This window comes from Herpailurus yagouaroundi, unplaced genomic scaffold (genome assembly GCF_014898765.1).
Source record: "Herpailurus yagouaroundi ecotype Mexico unplaced genomic scaffold, PumYag 165, whole genome shotgun sequence".
Taxonomy (NCBI): Eukaryota; Metazoa; Chordata; class Mammalia; order Carnivora; family Felidae; genus Herpailurus; species Herpailurus yagouaroundi.
In genome coordinates this window covers 33937056-33959805 of record NW_024412406.1, presented here as the reverse complement: position 1 = coordinate 33959805, position 22750 = coordinate 33937056, and the positions used below count along the sequence as shown (strand labels likewise).

Below are 22750 nucleotides of genomic sequence, written 5' to 3'. Positions count from 1 at the left end.
CTTTTATACTTATGAAGGGCTGTTTTGTGACCCAGTATGTGATCTATCTTGGAGAATGTTCCATGTGCACTAGAAAAGAAAGTATATTCTGTTGCTTTGGGATGCAGACTTTTAAATATATCTGTCAAATCCATCTGTTCCAATATATCATTCAGGGCCCTTGTTTCTTTATTGATTCTGTGTCTAGATGATCTATCCATTGTTGTAAGTGGGGTATTAAAGTCCCCTGCAGTTATCACATTCTTATCAATAAGGTTGCTTATGTTTGTGATTGTTTTATATATTTGGGGGCTCCCGTATTTGGCACATAGACATTTATAATTGTTAGCTATTCCTGATGAATAGACCTGGTAATTATTTTTTTTTTTAATTTTTTTTCAACGTTTTTTTATTTATTTTTGGGACAGAGAGAGACAGAGCAGGAACGGGGGAGGGGCAGAGAGAGAGGGAGACACAGAATGGGAAACAGGCTCCAGGCTCTGAGCCATCAGCCCAGAGCCTGACGCGGGGCTCGAACTCACGGACCGCGAGATCGTGACCTGGCTGAAGTCGGACGCTTAACCGACTGCGCCACCCAGGCGCCCCAATAGACCTGGTAATTATTATACAATGCCCTTCTTCATCTCTTGTTATAGCCTTTAATATAAAGTCTAGTTTTTCTGTGGAAATATGGCTACTCCAGCTTTCTTTTGACTTCCAGTAGCATGATAGATAATTCTCCATCCCCTCACTTTCAGATCTGAAGGCGTCCTCAGGTCTAAAATGAGTCTCTTGTAGACAGCAAATAATTGGGTCTTGTTTTTTCATCCATTCGAATACCCTGTGTATTTTGGTTGGAGCATTTAGTCCATTTACATTCAGTGTTATTATTGAAAGATAAGGGTTTAGAGTCATTGTGATGTCTGTAGGTTTCATGCTTATAGTGAGGTCTCTGGTACTTTGTGGTCCTTACAACATTTCACTCACAGAATCCCCCTTAGGATCTCTTGTAGGGCTGGTTTAGTGGTGATGAACGTCTTCAGTTTTTGTTTGTTTGGGAAGACCTTTATCTCTCCTACTCTGAATGACAGACTTGCTGGATAAAAGATTCTCAGCTGATATTTTTTTCTGTTCATCACATTGAAGATTTCCTGCCATTGCTTTCTGGCCTCCCAAGTTTCAGTAGATAGGTCTGTCTTATGGGTCTCCCTTTATATGTTAGCGTAGTTTATCCCTAGCTGCTTTCAGAATTCTCTCTTTATCCTTGTATTTTGCCAGTTTCACTATGATATGCCACGCAGAAGATAGATTCAAGTTACGTCTGAAGGGAGTTATCTGTGCCTCTTGGATTTCAATGCCTGTTTCCTTCCCCAGATCAGGGAAGTTCTCAGCTATGATTTGTTCAAGTACACCTTCAGCCCCTTCCTCTCTTTTTCTTCTGGAATTTCTATGATACGGATATTGTTCTGTTTGCATCACTTAGTTCTCTAATTCGCCCCTCATACTCCTGGATTTTTCTTTTTTCACAGGTTCCTCTTTTTCCATGATTTTATCTTCTAATTCACCTATTCTCTCCTCTTTCTCTTCAATCCAAGCCGTGGTTGTCTCCATTTTATTTTGCAGCTTATTTATAGCATTTTTTAGCTCCTCCTGTTTCTTAGTCCCTTGATCTCTGTAGCAATAGATTCTCTGCTGTCCTCTATACTTTTTTCAAGCCCAGTGATTAATTTTATGCCCATTATTCTAAATTCTTGTTCCATTATATTGCTTAAATTGGTTTTGATCAATTCGTTAGCTGTCGCTACTTCCTGGAGTTTCTTTTGAGGAGAATTCTTCTGTTTCATCATTTTGGGTAGTCCCTGAGGTGACTCCAAACTGCAGGCACTTCCCCTGTGCTGTTCGGAGTAACTTGTGTTGGTGGGTGGGGCCACAGACCTGATGTCTGTCCCCAGCTCACTGCTGGGGCTATAGTCAGACTGATGTGTACCTTACCTTCCCCTCTCCATGGGGCAGGACTCACTATGGAGTGGTGTGGCCCCTGTCTGGGCTACTTGCACACTGCCAGGCTTGCGGTGCTGCTTCAGTGGGATCTGGCCTATTAGCCAGGGTGGATCTGCAAGGTGCACCAGGGCGGGAGGGGCAGACCTAACTAGCTTTGCTATAGGTGGTCCTCTGCGGGAGGGGCCCTGCAGCATGGGGAGGGAGGCAGGCCTGTCGGAAGGTTGGATCCATAGAAGCACAGCACTGGGTGTTTGCATGGTGCAAGTAAGTTCAGTGAGGGGAACTGGTTCCCTTTGGAATTTCGGCTGGGGGATGGGAGGAGATTGTGCTTGCCAGAGCCTTTGTTCCCTCGCCAAGCTGATCTCTGTCTCCCAGGGCTCAACAACTCTCCCTCCTGGCGTCCCCTCCCCCTCCCCACTCACGGAGGGCAGTGCTGTTGACTTTTAACATTCCAGATGTTGAGTCCCACTGGCTGTCATAACTCACGCAGTCTGGCCCCTTCACCTTTGCAAGTCAGACTTGGGGGCTCTGCCTTGCCAGGTGGGCTGCCCCTCTACCACCCCGGCTCCCTCCCGCCAGTCTGAGTAGCACACACCGCCTCTCCACCCTTCCTACCCTCTTCCATGGGCCTCTTGTCTACGCTTGGCTCTGGAGAGTCTGTTCTGCTAGTCTTCTGGCGGTTTTCTGGGTTATTTAGATAGATGTGGGTGGAATCTAAGCAATCAGCAGGATGAGGTGAGCCCAGTGTCTTCCTCCGTCACCATCTTCCCAGAACCCCCAATCCAACTGAATCATTTGAGAGCCAAAGTCACAAACAGACTGAAAGTGAAAGAATGGATAAATATGTTCCATGCACTAGTAACCAACAGAAAGCTGACATGGCTACTAATATCGGAAAATAGACTTGAAGTCAAAACCTGTGAGAAGAGACCCAAAAAAGCATACTATATGTCAGTAAAAAGGTCAATCCATCAAAATCATTAAGATACACACACCAAAAAGCAATCCCCCTCCCCCAGTATGAAGCAAACACTGACAGAATTGAAGGGAGTAACAGACCTACAATAACAGTTGGTGACCTCAAGACCCCAATTTCAACAATGGAGAGACAGAACATCTAGGCAGAATAATAAGGAAATTGAAGACTTGAACAGCACTATAAACCAACTAGACCTAACAGACATATAGAACACTCCACCCATAAAAAGAAGAATGCACATTCCTCTAAGCAGGCATGGAGTATTCTCTAGGACAGACCACATGTTAGGCACCAAAGAAATCTAAGTAAACTGAAAAAGATGGAAATCTTACAAAGTATCTTCTCTGACAAAAATGCAATGAAGCTAGAAATCAATAAATAAGGAAGAATAGAAAATTCCGAATATTTGGAAATTAACACACTCTTAAAACAGTGAGTTAAAAAGGAAATCACAAGGGAAATTAGAAAATAGCTCGCGACAAATGAAAACAAAAACACAATACACCAAAACACAATAGTCACATTTCACACCTAGGTTAAAAAAGAAAGATTGCAAATGAATAACCAAAGCCCACACCTTAAGGAACTTAAAAAAAAAAAAAGCAAACAAAACCCAAAGCTACTAAATGAAGGAAATAATAAAGATTAAAGCACAGATAGAGTATAGAAAAATAACAAAGAACCAACAAAACCAAAAGTTGGGGCTTTGAAGATGTCAAAGAAATTCATACACCCTTTAGACTAAGGGAAAAAATACATAAATAACTAAAATCAGAAATGGAGAAAGGTGAGGATACTATGAATCTTACAAATATAAAAATACTAACATGTCAGATAATGTAATTCAAAAGGGCAAATTCCTAGAAACATATAAATTATCAAAATTGACTCAAGAAGAAATAGAAAATCTGAACAGACCTATTATCTGACAGGATTGAACTAGCATAAAAAACCTCCCAACAGACATAAAACCATAAAACTCCCAGAAAAAAATAGGCAGTAATCTCTTTGACATGTCACAGAAACATTTTTCTAAATGTCTCCGGAGGCAAGGAAAACAAAAGCAAAAATAAACTGTTGGGAAAACATCAAAATAAAAAGCTTTGCACAGCAAAGGAAACAATCAACATAAGGAAAAGGCAACCTACTGAATGGGAGAAGATATTTGCAAATGATATACCCAATAAGGGGTTAATATCCAAAATATATAAAGAACTCCTACAACTCAACACCAAAAAACCCCAAGTAATCCAATTAAAAATGGGCAGGGATGCCTACGTGGCTCAGTTGGTTAAGTGTCTGACTCTTGATTTCGGTTCAGGTCATATCTCACGGTTCCTGAGTTTGCCCAATGTCGGGCTCTGTGCTGACAGTGTGGAGCCTGCTTAGGATTCTCGCCTTCTCCTTCTTTCTCTGTCTCTGTCTCTGTCTCTCTCTCTGCCCTTCCCCAACTCACGCATACTCTCTTTCTCAAAATAATAAACATTTTTAAAAAATGGGCAGAAGACCTGAATAGACATTTTTCCAAAAAAGACTTAAGTATGGACAACAGACACATGAAAAGATGCTCAACATCACTAATCATCATGGAAATGCAAATCAAAACCACAATGAGATATCACCTCACACCTGTCAGGACAGCGAAAATAAAAACACAAGAAAAAAGTGTTGGCAAGGATGTAGAGGAAAAGGATCCTTTGTGTACTGTTGGTGGGAGTGCAAACTGGTCTAGCCACTGTGGAAAACAGTATGGAGTTTCCTCAAAAATTTAAAAATAGAACTACCCTATGATCCTGTAATTCCACTACTTGTATGTACCTAAAGAAGACAAAAACATTAATTTGGAAGTATATATGCACCCCTATGTTTATTGCAGCATTACTTACAATAGCCAAGATATGGAAGCAGCCCAAGTGTCCACAGATTGATGAATGGATAAAGAAGACGTGGTGTATATACAGTGGAATATTACTCAGTTGTAAAAAAGAACAAAATCTTGCCATTTGCAACAACATGGATGGACCTAGAGGGTAAAATGCTAAGTGAAGTCAGTCAGAGAAAGAGAAATACCATATAATTTCACTCATACGTGGAATTTAAGAAAACAAAGAAAAAAGGCAAATAAACCAGACTCTTAAATACAGAGAACTGGTGGTTGCCAGAGGGGATGGGATTGGGGGGAGGGTAAAATAGACAAAGGGGATCAAGAATACACTTATCTTAATGAGCACTCAGAAAGTACAGAATTGTACACCTGAAACTAATATAACGTATTGTATTCAATTAAAAAAAAAAAAGAAAGAAAGAAAACCAAGACAAAAATAAATACAAAAAAAATCTCCCAACAAAGAGAAGGCCAGCACCTAGATGACTTCACTGGTGAATTCTACAAAACACGTACAGAACAATTAACACCAACCCTGCTCAAACTCTTCTAGGAGGTATCACAGAAGGGAAAACTTCCTAACTCATTCATCAGAGACCAGTATCTCTTATGAACTCTGATGCAAAAATCCTCAACAAATTACCAGCAAACAGAACCCAACAGCATATCAAAAGGCTTACTCACCATGGCCAAGAAGGACTTATCCCAGCAATGCTGAGATGTTTCAACATCTAAATATCAATCATTCTAATACACATTCATAGACAAGAAAAAACAGGTCCAACTCCATTAATGCAAAAAACAAAAAAACACTGACAAAACAACACTATTTGATGATGAAAACCTCAGCAAACTAAGAACAGAAAGGAACTTTCTCAATATGATAAAGGGACATTTATGTAAATGTCCCACAGCTAACACAATACTCAATGGTGAAAGATGAAAATGTTCCCCTTAAGATCAGGAACAAGAGAAGGATGCTCATTATTCAACATTATACTGGATGTTCTAGCCAGAGTAATTAGGCAAGAAAAAAGAAATAAAAACACTCAAATTGCAAAAGAAGTTAAACTATATCTATTATCAGAGGACATGATCCTATGTAGAGAAAATCCCCCAAATATTCATATTGATATTATTCATATTTCCTTATAATAGCACAGATGTCTTCTTTTATTTCCTGGTTTCCAAACCAAATATCTTTATTCAGCAAAAACCATAGGGTTGAAGTTTGGAGATGAGGTATGGGTTAGACATGTAGTCTCCTGTGTGTAATGAGGTCCTTTACCATCCTCAGTGGTTGTGCAAGTGTCTCTGAATACTACACACAGTAACTTTTTACCACATTCAGATATAATTTGAAGCAGACAGCTATGAAACTGGGCTCATCTTGCAACAATGAACTTTTACTGATATGAAAGTAGTATTTAAAAAACAGAATTTCTCATAACATGGGAATCTAGTTAATGAGTATATCTCACATCATCAGGACTCAAGCAAATATTATGGTTAATTAGTTGTTACAGAAAACAATATATTAGAATCAACTCAACACCAAGGTAGGTTTGTTTTGGTTGTTTTTGTGCTTAGCAAAAAACATTTACTAGATCAGGTGTATACTGGATTTTTCACACACGTGATTACTTATTTTTCTTTAGAGATGAAATTTCTTTAGTTGAACCTGACACCATTTGTTGAAAACATAATGGTTTATTAAAAAAATTTTTTTTTAATGTTTATTTATTTTTGAGACAGGCAGAGACAGAGCGTGAGCAGGGGAGGGGAAGAGAGACAGGGAGACAGAATCCAAAGCAGGCTCCAGGCTCTGAGCTGTCAGCGCAGAGCCCTACGTGGGGCTCAAACTCACAAACCGAGAGATCATGCCCTGAGCCGAAGTTGGACGCTTAACTGACTGAGCCACCCAGGTGCCCCGATAATGGTTTATTTTTAATGACGTAATGCATTCAACCTGTATTTATCAGAATGACTTTGTCAAGTACATTTTATAAATGAACATGTTGTTTTTGAAACTGCCCGAGAGCTATATATATAGCTATATAACAAGAGTTTCCAAATATAAATGTTTAAAGAAATAGTAACAAAAAGCTCAGAGCCAACCTGAAAACAGTTCAGGGGTTTGCCGGATTAGAGGAGGGGCCGTGATTCTATGAAGGAAAGAAAGCCATTTTTGTTTCATAATTTGATCTTGCTGTTTTAAAATGCATGTTCCCTGGGGTGCCTGGGTGGCTCAGTCGGTTGAGCGTCCAACTTCAGCTCGAGTCATGATCTCACGGTCCGTGAGTTCAAGGCCGAATCGGGCTCTGGGCTGACAGCTCAGAGCCTAGAGCTGCTTTGGATTCTGTGTCTCCCTCTCTCCCTGCCCCTCCCCTGCTCATACTCTCTCTCTCCCAAAAATAAATAAACATTAAAAAATTTTTAAAAAAATAAATAAAATGCATGTTTTCTCTCCAAATAAGGAATTCATTTCCAATAGGGATTTCTTTTTTCCCCTACAACTGCAATGCTCTGTGCTACCCCATCATCACACTTGCAATTTCTGAAGCTACTGGATGCAAAGCACATTCATCTATCTTCCTGTTGTGGATCAGCGTAGCAAAAGTGAGTGCTAAGACCAATGTTTTTCTCTCTCCTAAATACTTTCTCTTCTAGAGAACAATTCTATCATAAAATGTCTAAGAAGAGAATAAAATGAGAAAAAAAACTAGAAAAATATCGTAAAATATCAAATGAAACCATTTCTGAATATTATAAGCCATACCATTCCTTATTATTCCTGTATTGCTAATATAATGTAACATCGTATCATAAAATCTTAGTGATGAAGTCTTCTGGGTGTTACTTCCAATGCGCCAAATTACTAACGACAACACTGCATGGGATGTTCATACTTAAACCATTTATTAAGATAGCTGGTTTATCTAAGTCATAGCACTTGTAATATGCTATATTCTTGATTTAATACTTATACAAGCTTAGGTATATTTTTCTATTATAATTCTAATCGTTGTTTATAATCTAATCATTCATTTATACCAATATTCACTTATTCATCATGATCTTGATTAAACTCCTGCTACGAGACTTTACCACTAAATAGATTTCTTTAGTGCATCAGGAAAATCAGCACATTGATTGCTGTAGGTGAGAGTTGAGATTCTTTAAACACTTTCATGCTTTTTATCCACTGACTCCCATAGTCTTCACATCCAGGGCTCCCATCCTATCCAAGTTCTGCCAAGGATATTGGGGTCTGTTGCTTGGTCAATCAAGCACTTCACTTGAGCCTCTTCTGACAGTCCACTCTCTGGTTGCTGGGCACGGATGTTGTGATCTTTGTTCCCTCGTGCTACAGCCACATAATCTGCAAAGGCAAGTACGTTCTCATGGCCCAGGAGGAGCTCATCACTGGAAAAAAGATTAAACAAACTCAAAATCATGAACCATGCATTATTTTTCCTTTGTTGCCTGCATTCCTAGCTATCCTATCCAAATGTTTCCTCTCATCACTTATAGAACATTTTCTGTGGTTTATGATCTTGAAATCAAGAGACTGGATTTGTAGGAACACAGAACACAAATAATGTTGCTATTAACATTTGTCTACAGGTGCCTGGCTGGCTCAGTTGGTAGGGCACGTGACTCTTGATCTCAGGGTCATGAGTTTGAGTCCCATGTTGGGCACAGAGATTATTTAAAAAAAAAAAAAAATAAACAAAGCTCATCTACTAAAAAATCCTAAAAGAAATAAATATATATCTATATATGTAAACATCTGACTGCAAGTTTCTGTGTAAATGTATACTTTCATTTCTCTTTGGTGTGTGCATTATCCTGGACTGGAATTACAAGCCCAAATGGTGATTTTTTTTTTTCAACGTTTATTTATTTTTGGGACAGAGAGAGACAGAGCATGAACGGGGGAGGAGCAGAGAGAGAGGGAGACACAGAATCGGAAACAGGCTCCAGGCTCTGAGCCATCAGCCCAGAGCCTGATGCGGGGCTCGAACTCACGGACCGCGAGATCGTGACCTGGCTGAAGTTGGGCGCTTAACCGACTGCGCCACCCAGGCGCCCCCCAAATGGTGATTCTATATTTAACTTTCTGAGGAAATGCCAGACTGTTCATAGCAGCTGCACCATTTACCATTCCCATCAGCAACATACAAGGGCTCCAAATTCTCCACGTTTCCCAACACAGGTTATATTCCACTTTTTTATTAGAGCCATTCTAGTTGGTCTGAAGTGGTACCTCACCTGCATTTCCCTCATAACTAATAATGTCAGGCATCGTTCCATATGCTTATTGGCCATTTGTACACCTTCTTTACAGAAATGCCTGCTCAAATCCTTTGGTCATTTTTTAAAGGGGGTTGTTTGTCTTTTTATTAAGTTGTAAGAGTTTTTTTTTTTTTTTTTAATTTTTTTTTTCAACGTTTATTTATTTTTTGGACAGAGAGAGACAGAGCATGAACGGGCGAGGGGCAGAGAGAGAGGGAGACACAGAATCGGAAACAGGCTCCAGGCTCTGAGCCATCAGCCCAGAGCCTGATGCGGGGCTCGAACTCACGGACCGCGAGATCGTGACCTGGCTGAAGTCGGACGCTCACCGACTGCGCCACCCAGGCGCCCCCATGTAAGAGTTTTTTTTAATGTATTCTAGATACAAGTCCTGTGTCAGCTGTGACTTTCAAATACTTCCTCCCATTCTGTGGGTTGTCTTTTTACTTTACTTTCTTGATGGTATCCTGTGAAGCACAAAACTTAAATTCTGATATGAATTTACCTATTTTTTTTTCTTTTTTTGCTGTGCTTTTTGGTGTTATACTTAAGAATGACAAAAGTCATTGCCAAATCAGGTCATGAAGATCTACCCCTGTGCTTCTGAGTCTTTTATAGTTTTAGCTCTTACATTTAGGTCTCTGATCTATTCTGCATTAATTTTTGTGTATCGTGTGGGATAGGGATCAACCTTTGTTCCTCTGCCAGAGCCATTTGTTGGAAAGACCACTGGTACCCCTGTCAAAAAAACAACTGACCACAGATTGCCAGCTACTATTACTTAATTGTAAAGTCCAACTTTTATCCCTCTTGTGAAACATCTCTATAAATTTCTATTTGCTTTAGACCTCAATGAGAAAAATTTTCTTTTACGTTTATTTGAGACAGAGAGAGAGAGAGAGAGAGAGAGAGAGCGAGCGAGCATGCACGCACGTGTGACTGGGGAGGGGCAGAGAGGAGAGAATCCCAAACAGGCTTCGAGCTGTCAGTGCAGAGCCTGATGCACTCACGAACCATGAGATCATGACTGGAGACAAAATCAAGAGTCAGATGCTTAAGTGAGCCACCCAGGCGTCCCAACAAGAAAATTTTTGAAGCTAACCTAAAGGCTAACTCAATTTGGATTCTTGCCAACAACGTGGATTCTCCACATCTGTGTGCTGTGCCAACCCAGATCATATTTTCTCCTAAAAAGGACAAAAGCAATTTTAAAATCTAAATCTCCTCTTACATACCAATATTATTGTAATGCCTAAAAATGCTCCTGCTGTTCTTCACATTGGTACTGGTTATTCCAGGTACCGACTTGAAGCCTGAAGACTGTGCCAAGAGGGCAGAGGCCAAGTACACAGGCTTCAGAGATACAGACCCTGCCCAGCCTTGCAGAAGTTCACCTCCTTAAGCCATGCTTTTTTCATAAAGCCATGCTTTATATGTTAGTCATTCTTTAGTAAATAGTAGCATGTTGGTGTTTTGTTCACAAATAACCATCTTACCAAGTAATAACTGCCGGATTAGCACCTGCTAACTTTCTCTTAGCATAATGTATTTTCTGGCGGGGATACCAATTCTTTTCAGTTACGTTTACTTCTTGAATCCATGATCCTCCTTTTTTTAGCATTTTCTGTTCAAAATTCTAAAGGAAAAGAACATGATGTTCTCTGCTTATTATAACAGTATATATGATCACATTAAAACACTGAACCAGTAATGATTTTAAAATAAATATCTATAACTAGGGGGAGCTTTATAACTTTTTATACACATTCTAATAGTAGTAATACACATAACAGGGACAATGACATCCCTATCAAGGATGCCATCACTAAGCTTCATTCTTTTGGGGCTTACTATTTATGAAAGCATCATGTATCTTTATAATCAAGGAAGACTTCACATGAAACAGATTTTAAGCTAAAAGTTGTCTCAGAAATCAGACCTAAATCACCAATAGGTCTACATTAACTCCTCATTAGAAATATACTCATTTGAAACAACAGTTTTCTCCAAATGACGATTATGTCTCTTATCTGGTTTATAGGTCAACTGACCCCAAATGTTAACTTTAAGAAATACTGCACAAAACAATGTAAATATTTTAATAAACAAAATTTGATACATTTCCAACATATGACAGGAGATGCCAGATCAGTCACTGGTATGTTGTAATGAAAGTAAAAAGAACAAATAACCCTACTTTCCAGTCGAAGGAAGGTTCCTTTACAAACACGTCCATGGTGTTGATAAGCAGGTCTGAGTGTGAGCGGAAGGCTCTCAGTGCATGCACCATGACACTGCACATAACACCTGCTTCTTTCATTGGTAACATCAGATTGGTAAATTGGCGAGTCAGACGAAAAGGCATCAACTCAGGGACAGGCAGAAACTAAGGAGGGAAAAACATGGACAAGAAGGAGGACCTATGAACTAGAAACCTCAGGGAAAAGGCACAGAGCATCTTCTCATAGTTATTGTTCACAGTGAGTAAGAAATGATATCGGCTGCACAGATGTGAACCCACTGTGCCCAAGAGTACCCAACACAATCATCTTTGCACAAACCTGTGTGTGTGTGTGTAGGACCACACAGCCTGCAGAGATTTATAAGTGCAGCTGAAAATATTCAGGGTTTAATGTCAGAGAAAAGATTTGTATCACATCTTGTGCAAGACATTTTGATTATAGGGCTTCATAAAACCTTATAGTCTTCCCTTTTAATAGGAACACATTTTATTCTTGGCTCTAGTTATATAACTCATCACACCTTTTTTTGTTGTTTATATTCTTTTTTCAAATTTTTATTTAAATTCTAGTTGGTTAGTATAGAGTACAATATTGGTTTCAGGAGTAGAATTTAGTGATTCATCACTTATATACAACACCCAATGCGCATATCAAATGCCCTCCCATCTAGCCCATCTCTCACCCACCTCCTTCCATCAACCCTCAATTTGTTCTGTCTTTTAGAGTCTCTTATGGTTTGCTTCCCTCTTTATTTTCCCCCTCGCATATGTTCATCTGTTTTATTTCTTAAATTCCACAAATGAGCATCATCATACCTTCTATAACCTGTCTGAACAAGGTCAAAACAAAGTTGAGATTATCCTTTATTCTGCAAGAATGTCAAATTTAATGACCATGACAAATCAATCTAATTGATTTAAAATCTATCCATTTCCAGAAGGTCCTAGGACTATGGTTCTAAATCAGGCAAGAACAATGAGAGCAAAGTGAGCATACCTGAGTAGCTGATCCAAATGCATGTCCAAAGTCGATTCCAATCATTTCGCCTGTCTCCATGCTTACCATGAAATTGTTCAGATGTCTGTCTCCAATGCCCAGAATCCAGTGGCTAATGCACAGAAGAGCATGAGAGCTGGCAAAGTGGGAGCGGAGTGCCAGGAAGGCCTCAGGGCCTGTGCTCATCTTCAGAAAGGCCCGCCTGGGGGAGGGAGACATGATCTCTGTAGTCTCTGCTACACCACCAGCTAGTTTGTAAAGTCGGAAGGATACTCACTTTAAGAGATCAGCTGGCACTTTACTTTCCCTTCTTCTAAAAGATGTGACTGTTTCAGTACGACTAGCTGCCCTATGATTTAATAATAGGAAATACCTAATTAGAACAAATTCCTATGACTTGAAATTTAAAATTTGAAATAATTTACACTGAAGCTCAAATATCAAACAGCTAGATTTTGATGATCTCTCGGAAGCAAAACGTTCTAAGAAACAAAAGTAAATACACAACTTTGAGAAGAACGAACTAGTCACTAAAAAGGAAAATCAAAACAAAACTTACTTAAACATTGACACGTAAGCGCCCACATCATGTTTCCCAGACATCTTTGCCAGCCATTCTCTATATTCATGTGGTGGTGCTCTGGGATCACTAACAAGTAGGAAAAAGGGAACCAGCAGCAGGAAGATATTTAGCATTGTAAATTCAGAGGCAAAGATCACCAAGAATTAATTGAAAAATAGTGAAAAGGCAGGGAAATAAATATGACTTTCAATCACATTTAATATTAACACTGAACCCATGTTACTCTGGATCTAGAATCTCAATATATTGTCATTTATTCTTAGTTACTCTGAAAGAGACAAAAGCTATTTCCTATGCAAAAATTCAGGCACAAAGTGATCAGATACAATAAACTTCCCACCTCACATAGAGAGGAACAAGGTGAATTAAATGTAAGTGCTAATGATCCAGGCATACAATTCTAAAAATCTGGTAGTGGAAGAGAGCCTTAACAATAAGGCTCTTTTTGGCTTGCCACACTCTTTTGTCGCCATTTCCAGTATGCAGATACAAACAAAATCAATATTAAATACAATAAGGTATTTTCTTTTATTATTATTATTTTTTTTTTTCAACGTTTATTTATTTTTGGGACAGAGAGAGACAGAGCATGAACGGGGAAGGGGCAGAGAGAGAGGGAGACACAGAATCGGAAACAGGCTCCAGGCTCCGAGCCATCAGCCCAGAGCCTGACGCGGGGCTCGAACTCACGGACCGCGAGATCGTGACCTGGCTGAAGTCGGACGCTTAACCGACTGCGCCACCCAGGCGCCCCATTATTATTTTTTTTAAATGTTTATTTATTTTTAAGAGACAGAGAGACAGAGTGCGAGCAGGGAAGAGGCAGAGAGAGAGAGGGAGATACAGAATCTGAAGCAGGCTCCAAGCTCTGACCTGTCAGCACAGAGCGCGATGCGGGGCTCGAACCCACCAGCTGTGAGATCATGACCTGAGCCAAAGTCGGACGCTTAACCGACTGAGCCACCCAGGTGCCCCCCCTCTTTTTTAATGTTTATTTTTGAGAGAGAAAGAGAGAAAGACAGAGTGTGAGCTGGGGAGGGGCAAAGAGAGACAGAGACACAGAATCTGAAGCAGGCTCCAGGCTCTGCCCTGTCAGCACAGAGCCGGACATGGACCTCAAACCCATGAACTGTGAGATCATGGCCTGAGTCAAAGTCGGATACTTTACCGACTGAGCCACCCAGGTGCCCCAATACGGTATTTTGTTAAATGACAATGGTTTTGAATTGAATTTACAAAGCTGTTTTCAGTAATGTTTCACAGGCAAAACGCAGTATTGGGCTGTTGGAAACATGTTTTTTGCACGTTCAGTCACTTTGGGGTTGTGTCAAAATCTTTAAGTTTTCCTAAAAAGAAATCTGAAGACAGAACTATATCATATGTTACTTAGAATTTCAATCACTTAAGGTGAATCTTTTCTGAGTTATTACTAAGTTAATTTCACAACAGAGCTCTCCATTTCAATCTAAATTCTCTCCTAGTTTCAAATGGGATGTTTAGGCCAGGAAACGGCAACATATAAATTAAGAAAAAAAATAGCAACGATTTTACTAGTAGAGGGCGGAAGCGCCTTGTTTTACAAAGGCAGTAGGAGGCGTGCCTGCGTGGCTCAGTCAGTTAAGCATCCAACTTCGGCTCGGGTCATGATCTCATGGTCTGTGGGTTTGAGCCCTGTTTTGGGCTCTTGCTGACAGCTCAGAGCCTGGAGCCTGCTTCAGACTCTATATCTCCCTCTCTCTGCTCCTCCCTTGCTGGTGCTCTTTCAAAAACAAACATCAAAAACATTTTTTTAAAAAGGTAGCAGGAAGGAATTTTATATACTTCTTTATATATACTTCTTTATATATATACTTTTTTTTTTTTTTTAAATTTTTTTTTTTTCAACGTTTATTTATTTTTGGGACAGAGAGAGACAGAGCATGAACGGGGGAGGGGCAGAGAGAGAGGGAGACACAGCATCGGAAACAGGCTCCAGGCTCTGAGCCATCAGCCCAGGGCCCGACGCGGGGCTGGAACTCACGGACCGCGAGATCGTGACCTGGCCGAAGTCGGACGCTTAACCGACTGCGCCACCCAGGCGCCCCTATATATACTTTTATATACTTCTAAAGTATACTTTATATACTTCAAATATATATATATGTATATATATATATATTTGAAGAGTACTTTAAACTCCATTGATACCTATGTTTACCTTATGTATTTTACATTACTATCCCATCTCAGAAATGGAGGCATGGGACCAAGGGAAAGGCAAGTCACTTTTTCAAGAGTCCTACTACGTGTTAGGACCACTGTCAGTTGGCACTGGAGTGAGATGTGGGCTGTCTGACCCCGGAAAGTACTGTCCATCAGTTTCCCTGTCTCCCAGGGAAGGCAGAAACAACTATGGAAAGGACTCAAATGACTGGAATTAAAAGTTCGTGAACAAAGCCTATGTAACAACAGCAAGAGTATGAATAAGAATATGCTTAATTGCACAGAAATCATTTCTGACTGATGAGAATATTGCTCCTATGTAAATACTTTCAGGACAGAAAAGGGTATAATGAAGAGAAATGGCCCAGATTTATGGCTGTTTCCTCTTCCTTCATCATACAGCTAGTCACCAAAACTTGTCAACTCCTTCAAAATGTCTTTCAATGTGGTCCTTTTTATTCTTCACAGAAATAAAAACACCCAATCCTTTGTGATTAAAAAACATGTGTTCATTGTAGGCAATTTGGAAAATATGAAAGGATAAAGAAAATAAAAACTACCAGTATCATAACCTAGAATTACTCACTAATAATTCTAGCTAGCACACTTGCATGCTGGGCAGCCTAGGACTAGTTACATAACCTCTCTGGGCCTCAACATCCTTATCTGAACAGAGGTGTTAACAAAAACTTGTAGGTTTTTGTAAGAAAGAAATGACTTCATTCACATTAAGAACTCAGAATACTGCCTAGAATGCAGAAAATTTTTAATTAAATGTTAGCTGCTAATCTTATTATTTACTTTATTTCCTTCGAGTTTTTTGTTGTTTGCAAAGCTAATACTTCGGTTCACTGTGGTAAAACGCACACAACTACTGTTTGGAACCCTCTACTCCCTTTAGTTTATTCACCCAGCTAGAGGCAGAGTAAACAACTGGCCAAGGTATGGCTCAGAGGCCCAGTTGAAAAGGTGCCCAGGGGCACCTGGGTGGCTCAGTGGGTTAAGTGTCCGACTCTTGATTTTGGTTCAGGTCATGATCTCACAGTTTGTGAGCTCAAGCCCCGCACTGGGCTCTGTGCTGACAGAGCAGAGCCTACTTGGGATTCTCTCTCTCCCTCTCTCTCTCTGCCCCTCCCCTGCTCTCACTCTATCTCTCTCTCAAAAAATTAATTAAACAAACAAAAAAAAATCAAATAAATAAATAAGAGGGCCCAGAAATGACACTGGAAACACGAGGTAGAGGAAACGTGATCTAAAACAACGTTACTCCGAGGTATTATGATTGGGGAGTAACAGGCTTGCAGGACATAAGTACCCAGGGAAGGGCTGAAGAAGGAGTATTGGGGCTCTAAGTCACCTTGTATAAGCTGCTTTCTCCTCTTGTGACATGTGACTCAAAAGAAGGTCCTTCAAGGTAAAAGTATTTTCAATCCACTCAATTAGTCCTAATCTGAAAAGGAGAATGAACAGTTTATGAACACAAACCCACACTGTTCTCTCTAGTCCTGCAGAAGCAAAAGCAGATTTCTTCATGTCAGTTCTTCACTTACCATCTCCACATTAAGTCTGAAAAGCAGAGGTTTACAAGTGCTTATTATTCTGTTTAGCTCTTTGTGAACGCTAAATAAAACACTGAATTGTCAGGTGACTTTCAAGCCCAGCTCTGTAACCTTAAATGGGGATTGGGCTGAGTGCCAGCATTTCCATTCATGTAAGTCTGTTCTAGAATGACCATGTGCATTGGTCTCACCTGGAGGTCATGGGTATGACACGGTAGGTCTTCAGCTGCATGTTTCTCTGGCTACAGGCGGCATCCTGAGAAAGGAGGACATTCATGACCTCGAAGAGCTGCTCAATCCGCTGGTCCTGGCGCAGGTCTTCACCCCCCTTGACAAGGAAGGGGTACTCTTTCTCATCATGGCCTCGGATGATGATGCGCTTCGGTTTTCTGATAGAAGCCATTACTTTTACCTTTAAGATTTATTAAAATATTTTAGGTGCAGTCTAAAAAACTGACAAAAAAACCTACCATATTATCAAAAGAGGAAAAGTAAGGCTGGTTGGTACTCATTCCTCAAAAAGAGACCTCTCTTTGAAGACAGAGTCCAGCGACAGAAAAATAACAGAATCTAGGACCAGCAAAAGATGTGTTACCTGTTCAAGCCCTACTGCTGTGCCTCCAGAACTTCATATTCCTTGCTACATTTAATTGCTTATAAATGTGGATATCCTTAATAATGAGCAACATATATACATGTTAACTTCCTAAAATTACTTAACCTAACCCCACATATATTTTATAGAAGATACATACATACACATGCATACACACAGTTTACGTTTTGAGTTTGTTACATTCTTAAATATGACAGATGTTGACACACCAAAACATTATATTAAGAAATTCAGTAGACTGTTGGGAAGGCAGGAGAGAATATGGCGGCATAGGAGGACGCTGGGCTCACCATGTCCTGCTGATCACTTAGATTCCACCCACATCTGCCTAAATAAGCCAGAAAACCGCCAGAGGATTAGCAGAATGGAGTCGCCAGAGCCAAGCGCAGACGAGAGGCCCACGGAAGAGGGTAGGAAGGGCGGTGAGGCGGTGCGTGCTCCACGGACTGGCGGGAGGGAGCCGGGGCGGAGGGGCGGCCTGCCGGCCTAGCAGAGACCCCGAGTCTGGCTGGCAAAAGTGGAAGGGCCAGATGGAGTGTGTTCTGACAGCAAGCAGGACTTAACATCTGGAAGGTTATAAGCTAACAGCTCTGCTCGGAGAACGGGAGGGCTGGAGGACAACGGGAGGGAGAGTTGTTGAGCCCCGGACTACAGAGCTCAGCTTGGCGGGGAACAAAGGTGCTCGCCAGCACCATCTCCCTCACCCATCCCCCAGCCAAAATCCCAAAGGGAACCAGTTCCTGCCAGGGAACTTGCTTGCACTGCACAAACGCCCAACGCTGTGCTTCTGCGGATCCATCCCTCCGGAGGGTCTGACTCCCTCCCGGTGCCGCAGGGCCCCTCCCAAAACAGATCTCCGAAGGAAAAGTGAGCTGAGCCTCCCCCTCCCGCCCCTGTGCACCTTGCCGATCCACCCCAGCTAATACACCAGATCCCCAGCACCACAAGCCTGGCAGTGTGCAAGTAGCCCAGACGGGCCACGCCACCCAATAGTGAATCCCGCCCCTAGGAGAGGGGAAGAGAAGGTACACACCAGTCTGACTGTGGCCCCAGTGGTGGGCTGGGGGCAGACATCGGGTCTGACTATGGCCCTGCCCACCAACGCAAGGTATTCAAGTCAGCACAGGGGAAGTGCCCCGCAGTCCCACACCACTCCAGGGACTATCCAAAATGAGGAAACGGAAGAATTCCCATCAAAAGAATCTCCAGTAAATAACGACAGCTAACGAACTGATCAAAAAGGATTTAAACAATATAACAGAAAGTGAATTTAGAATAATAGTCATAAAATTAATCGCTGGGCTTGAAAACAGTATAAAGGACAGCACAGAATCTATTGCTACGGAGATCAAGGGACTAAGGAACAGCCAGGAGGAGCTAAAAAATGCTATAAATGAGCTGCAAAATAAAATGGAGACCACCACGGCTCAGAGTGAAGAGGCAAAGGAGAGAATAGGGGAACTAGAAGATAAAATTACGGAAAAAGAAGAAGCTGAGAAAAAGAGATAAAAAAAAATCCAGGGGAATTAAGGGAAAATTAGAGAACTAAGTGATGCACTAAAGAGAAATAATCTATGCATAATTGGTATCCCAGAGGAGGAAGAGAGAGGGAAAGGTGCTGAAGGTGTACTTGAAGAAATAATAGGAAAAAACAGGCATTGAAATCCAAGAGGCACAGAGAACTCCCTTCAGACGTAATTTGAATCGATCTTCTGCACGACATATCATAGTGAAACTGGCAAAATACAAGGATAAAGAGAAAATTCTGAAAGCAGCTAGGGATAAACGTGCTCTAACATATAAAGGGAGACCAATAAGACTCATGACGGATCTCTCTACTGAAAACTTGGCAGGCCAGAAAGGAATGGCAGGAAATCTTCAATGTGATGAACAGAAAAAGTATGCAGCCGAGAATCCTCTATCCAGCAAGTCTGTCATTTAGAATAGAAGGAGAGATAAAGGTCTTCCCAAACAAACAAAAACTGAAGGAATTCGTCACCACTAAACCAGCCCTACAAGAGACCCTAAGGGGGATCCTGTGAGACAAAGTACCAGAGACATTGCTACAAGCATGAAACCTACCGACATCACAATGACTCTAAACCCGTATCTTTCTATAGTAACACTGAACGTAAATGGACTAAATGCGCCAACCAAAAGACACAGGGTATCAGAATGGATAAAAAAAACAAGACGCATCTATTTGCTGCCTACAAGAGACTCATTTTAGACCTGAGGACACCTTCAGATTGAGAGTGAGGGGATGGAGAACTATTTATCATGCCACTGGAAGTCAAAAGAAAGCTGGAGTAGCCATACTTATATCAGACAAACTAGACTTTAAATTAAAGGCTGTAACAAGAGATGAAGAAGGGCATTATATAATAATTACAGCGTCTATCCATCAGGAAGAGCTAACAATTATAAATGTCTAGGCGCCAAATACGGGAGCCCCCAAATATATAAACCAGTTACTCACAAACATAAGCAACCTTATTGATAAGGATGTGGTAATTGCAGGGGACTTTAACACTCCACTTACAGAAATGGATAGATCATCTAGACACACGGTCAATAAAGAAACAAGGGGCCTGAATGAGACATTGGATCAAATGGACTTGACAGATATATTTAGAACTCTGCATCCCAAAACAACAGAATATACTTTCTTCTCGAGTGCACATGGAACACTCTCCAAGATAGATCACATACTGGGTCACAAAACAGCCCTTCATAAGTATACAAGAACTGAGATAATACCATGCATACTTTCAGACCACAATGCTATGAAGCTTGAAATCAACCACAGGAAAAGGTCTGGAAAACCTCCAAAAGCATGGAGGTTAAAGAACACCCTACTAAAGAATGAGCGGGTCAACCAGGCGATTAGAGAAGGAATTAAAAAATATATGGAAACAAATGAAAATGAAGATACAACAATCCAAACGCTTTGGGATGCAGCAAAGGCAGTCCTGAGAGGAAACTACATTGCAATCCAGGCCTATCTCAAGAAACAAAAAAAATCCCAAATACAAAATCTAACAGCACACCTAAAGGAAATAGAAGCAGAACAGCAAAGGCAGCCTAAACCCAGCAGAAGAAGAGAAATAATAAAGATCAGAGCAGAAATAAGCAATATAGAATCTAAAAAAACTGTAGAGTAGATCAACGAAACCAAGAGTTGGTTTTTTGAAAAAATAAACAAAATTGATAAACCTCTAGCCAGGCTTCTCAAAAAGAAAAGGGAGATGACCCAAATAGATAAAATCATGAATGAAAATGGAATTATTACAACCAATCCCTCAGACATACAAGCAATTATCAGGGAATACTATGAAAAATTATATGCCAACAAACTGGACAACCTGGAAGAAATGGACAAATTCCTAAACACCCACACACTTCCAAAACTCAAACAGGAGGAAATAGAAAGCTTGAACAGATCCATAACCAGAGAAGAAATTGAATCAGTCATCAAAAATCTCCCAACAAATAAAGAGTCCAGGACCAGATGGCTTCCCAGGGTAGTTCTACCAGACGTTTAAAGCAGAGATAATACCTATCCTTCTCAAGCTATTCCAAGAAATAGAAGGGGAAGGAAAACTTCCAGACTCATTCTATGAAGCCAGTATTACTCTGATTCCTAAACCAGACAGAGACCCAGCAAAAAAAAGAGAACTACAGGCCAGTATCTCTGATGAATATGGATGCAAAAATTCTCAATAAGATACTAGCAAATAGAATTCAACAGCATATAAAAAGAATTATTCACCATGATCAAGTGGGATTCATTCCTGGGCTGCAGGGCTGGTTCAACATTCGCAAATCAATCAATGTGATACATCACATTAATAAAAGAAAAGATAAGAACTATATGATCACGTCAATCGATGCAGAAAAAGCATTTGACAAAATTCAGCATCCTTTCTTAATAAAAACCCTCGAGGAAGTCGGGATAGAAGGAACATACTTAAACATCATAAAAGTCATTTATGAAAAGCCCACAGTTAATATCATCCTCAATGGGGAAAAACTGAGAGCTTTTTCCCTGAGACCAGGAACACAACAGGGATGTCCACTGTCACCACTGTTGTTTAACATAGTGCTGCAAGTTCTAGCATCAGCAATCAGACAACAAAAGGAAATCAAAGGCATCAAAATTGGCAAAGATAAAGTTAAGCTTTCACTTTTTGCAGATGATATGATATTATACATGGAAAATCCAATAGACTCCACCAAAAGTCTGCTAGAACTGATACATGAATTCAGCAAAGTCGCAGGATACAAAATCAATGTACAGAAATCAGTTGCATTCTTATACACTAATAATGAAGCAACAGAAAGACAATTAAAGAAACTGATCCCATTCACAATTGCATTGCACCAAGAAGCATAAAATACCTAGGGATAAATCTAACCAAAGATGTACAAGATCTGTATGCTGAAAACTATAGAAAGCTTATGAAGGAAATTGAAGAAGATACAAAGAAATGGAAAAACATACCATGCTCATGGATTGGAAGAATAAATATTGTCAAAATGTCAATACTACCCAAAGCTACATATCCAATGCAATCCCAATCAAAATTGCACCAGCATTCTTCTCGAGACTAGAACAAGCAATCCTAAAATTCATATGGAACCACAAAAGGCCCCGAAGAGCCAAAGTAATTTTGAGAAGACCAAAGCGGGAGGCATCACAATCCCAGACTTTAGCCTCTACTACAAAGCTGTCATCATCAAGACAGCATGGTATTGGCACAAAAACAGACACACAGACCAATGGAATAGAATAGAAACCCCAGAACTAGACCCACAAACGTATGTCCAACTAATCTTTGACAAAGCAGGAAAGAACATCCAATGGAAAAAAGACAGTCTCTTCAACAAATGGTGCTGGCGCCAGTCAGAGTGGCCAAAATGAACAAATCAGGAGACTATAGATGCTGGAGAAACGGGAACCCTCTTGCATTATTGGTGGGAATGCAAATTGGTGCAGCCACTCTGGAAAACAGTGTGGAGGTTCCTCAAAAAATTAAAAATAGACGTACCCTATGACCCAGCAGTAGCACTGCTAGGAATTTACCCAAGGGATACAGGAGTACTGATGCATAGGGGCACTTGTACCCCAATGTTTATAGCAGCACTCTCAACAATAGCCAAATTATGGAAAGAGCCTAAATGTCCATCAACTGATGAATGGATAAAGAAATTGTGGTTTATATACACAATGGAGTACTACATGGCAATGAGAAAGAATGAAATATGGCCCTTTGTAGCAACATGGATGGAACTGGAGAGTGTTATGCTAAGTGAAATAAATCATACAGAGAAAGACAGATACCATATGTTTTCACTCTTATGTGGATCCTGAGAAACTTAACAGAAACCCATGGGGGAGGGGAAGG

At 40.5% G+C, this 22750-nt stretch overlaps 1 protein-coding gene across 3 annotated transcripts in view; it reads right to left on the bottom strand.

The window, feature by feature from the left end:
• Positions 1-7739: 7739 nt before the first annotated feature.
• Positions 7740-22750, bottom strand: part of PRKDC (protein kinase, DNA-activated, catalytic subunit) — a 203611-nt gene continuing 188600 nt past the window's right edge. For all 3 annotated transcript variants that reach the window (XM_040487835.1, XM_040487836.1, XM_040487837.1), the window contains 8 exons: positions 16918-17138; positions 16525-16617; positions 12942-13031; positions 12660-12731; positions 12383-12584; positions 11341-11529; positions 10640-10779; positions 7740-8270 (listed from right to left, as the gene is read on the bottom strand). In XM_040487835.1, the coding sequence (XP_040343769.1) occupies positions 8066-8270; positions 10640-10779; positions 11341-11529; positions 12383-12584; positions 12660-12731; positions 12942-13031; positions 16525-16617; positions 16918-17138 (1212 nt within the window). In that variant the 3' untranslated portion in view covers positions 7740-8065. The remainder of the gene's footprint in view (positions 8271-10639; positions 10780-11340; positions 11530-12382; positions 12585-12659; positions 12732-12941; positions 13032-16524; positions 16618-16917; positions 17139-22750) is intronic.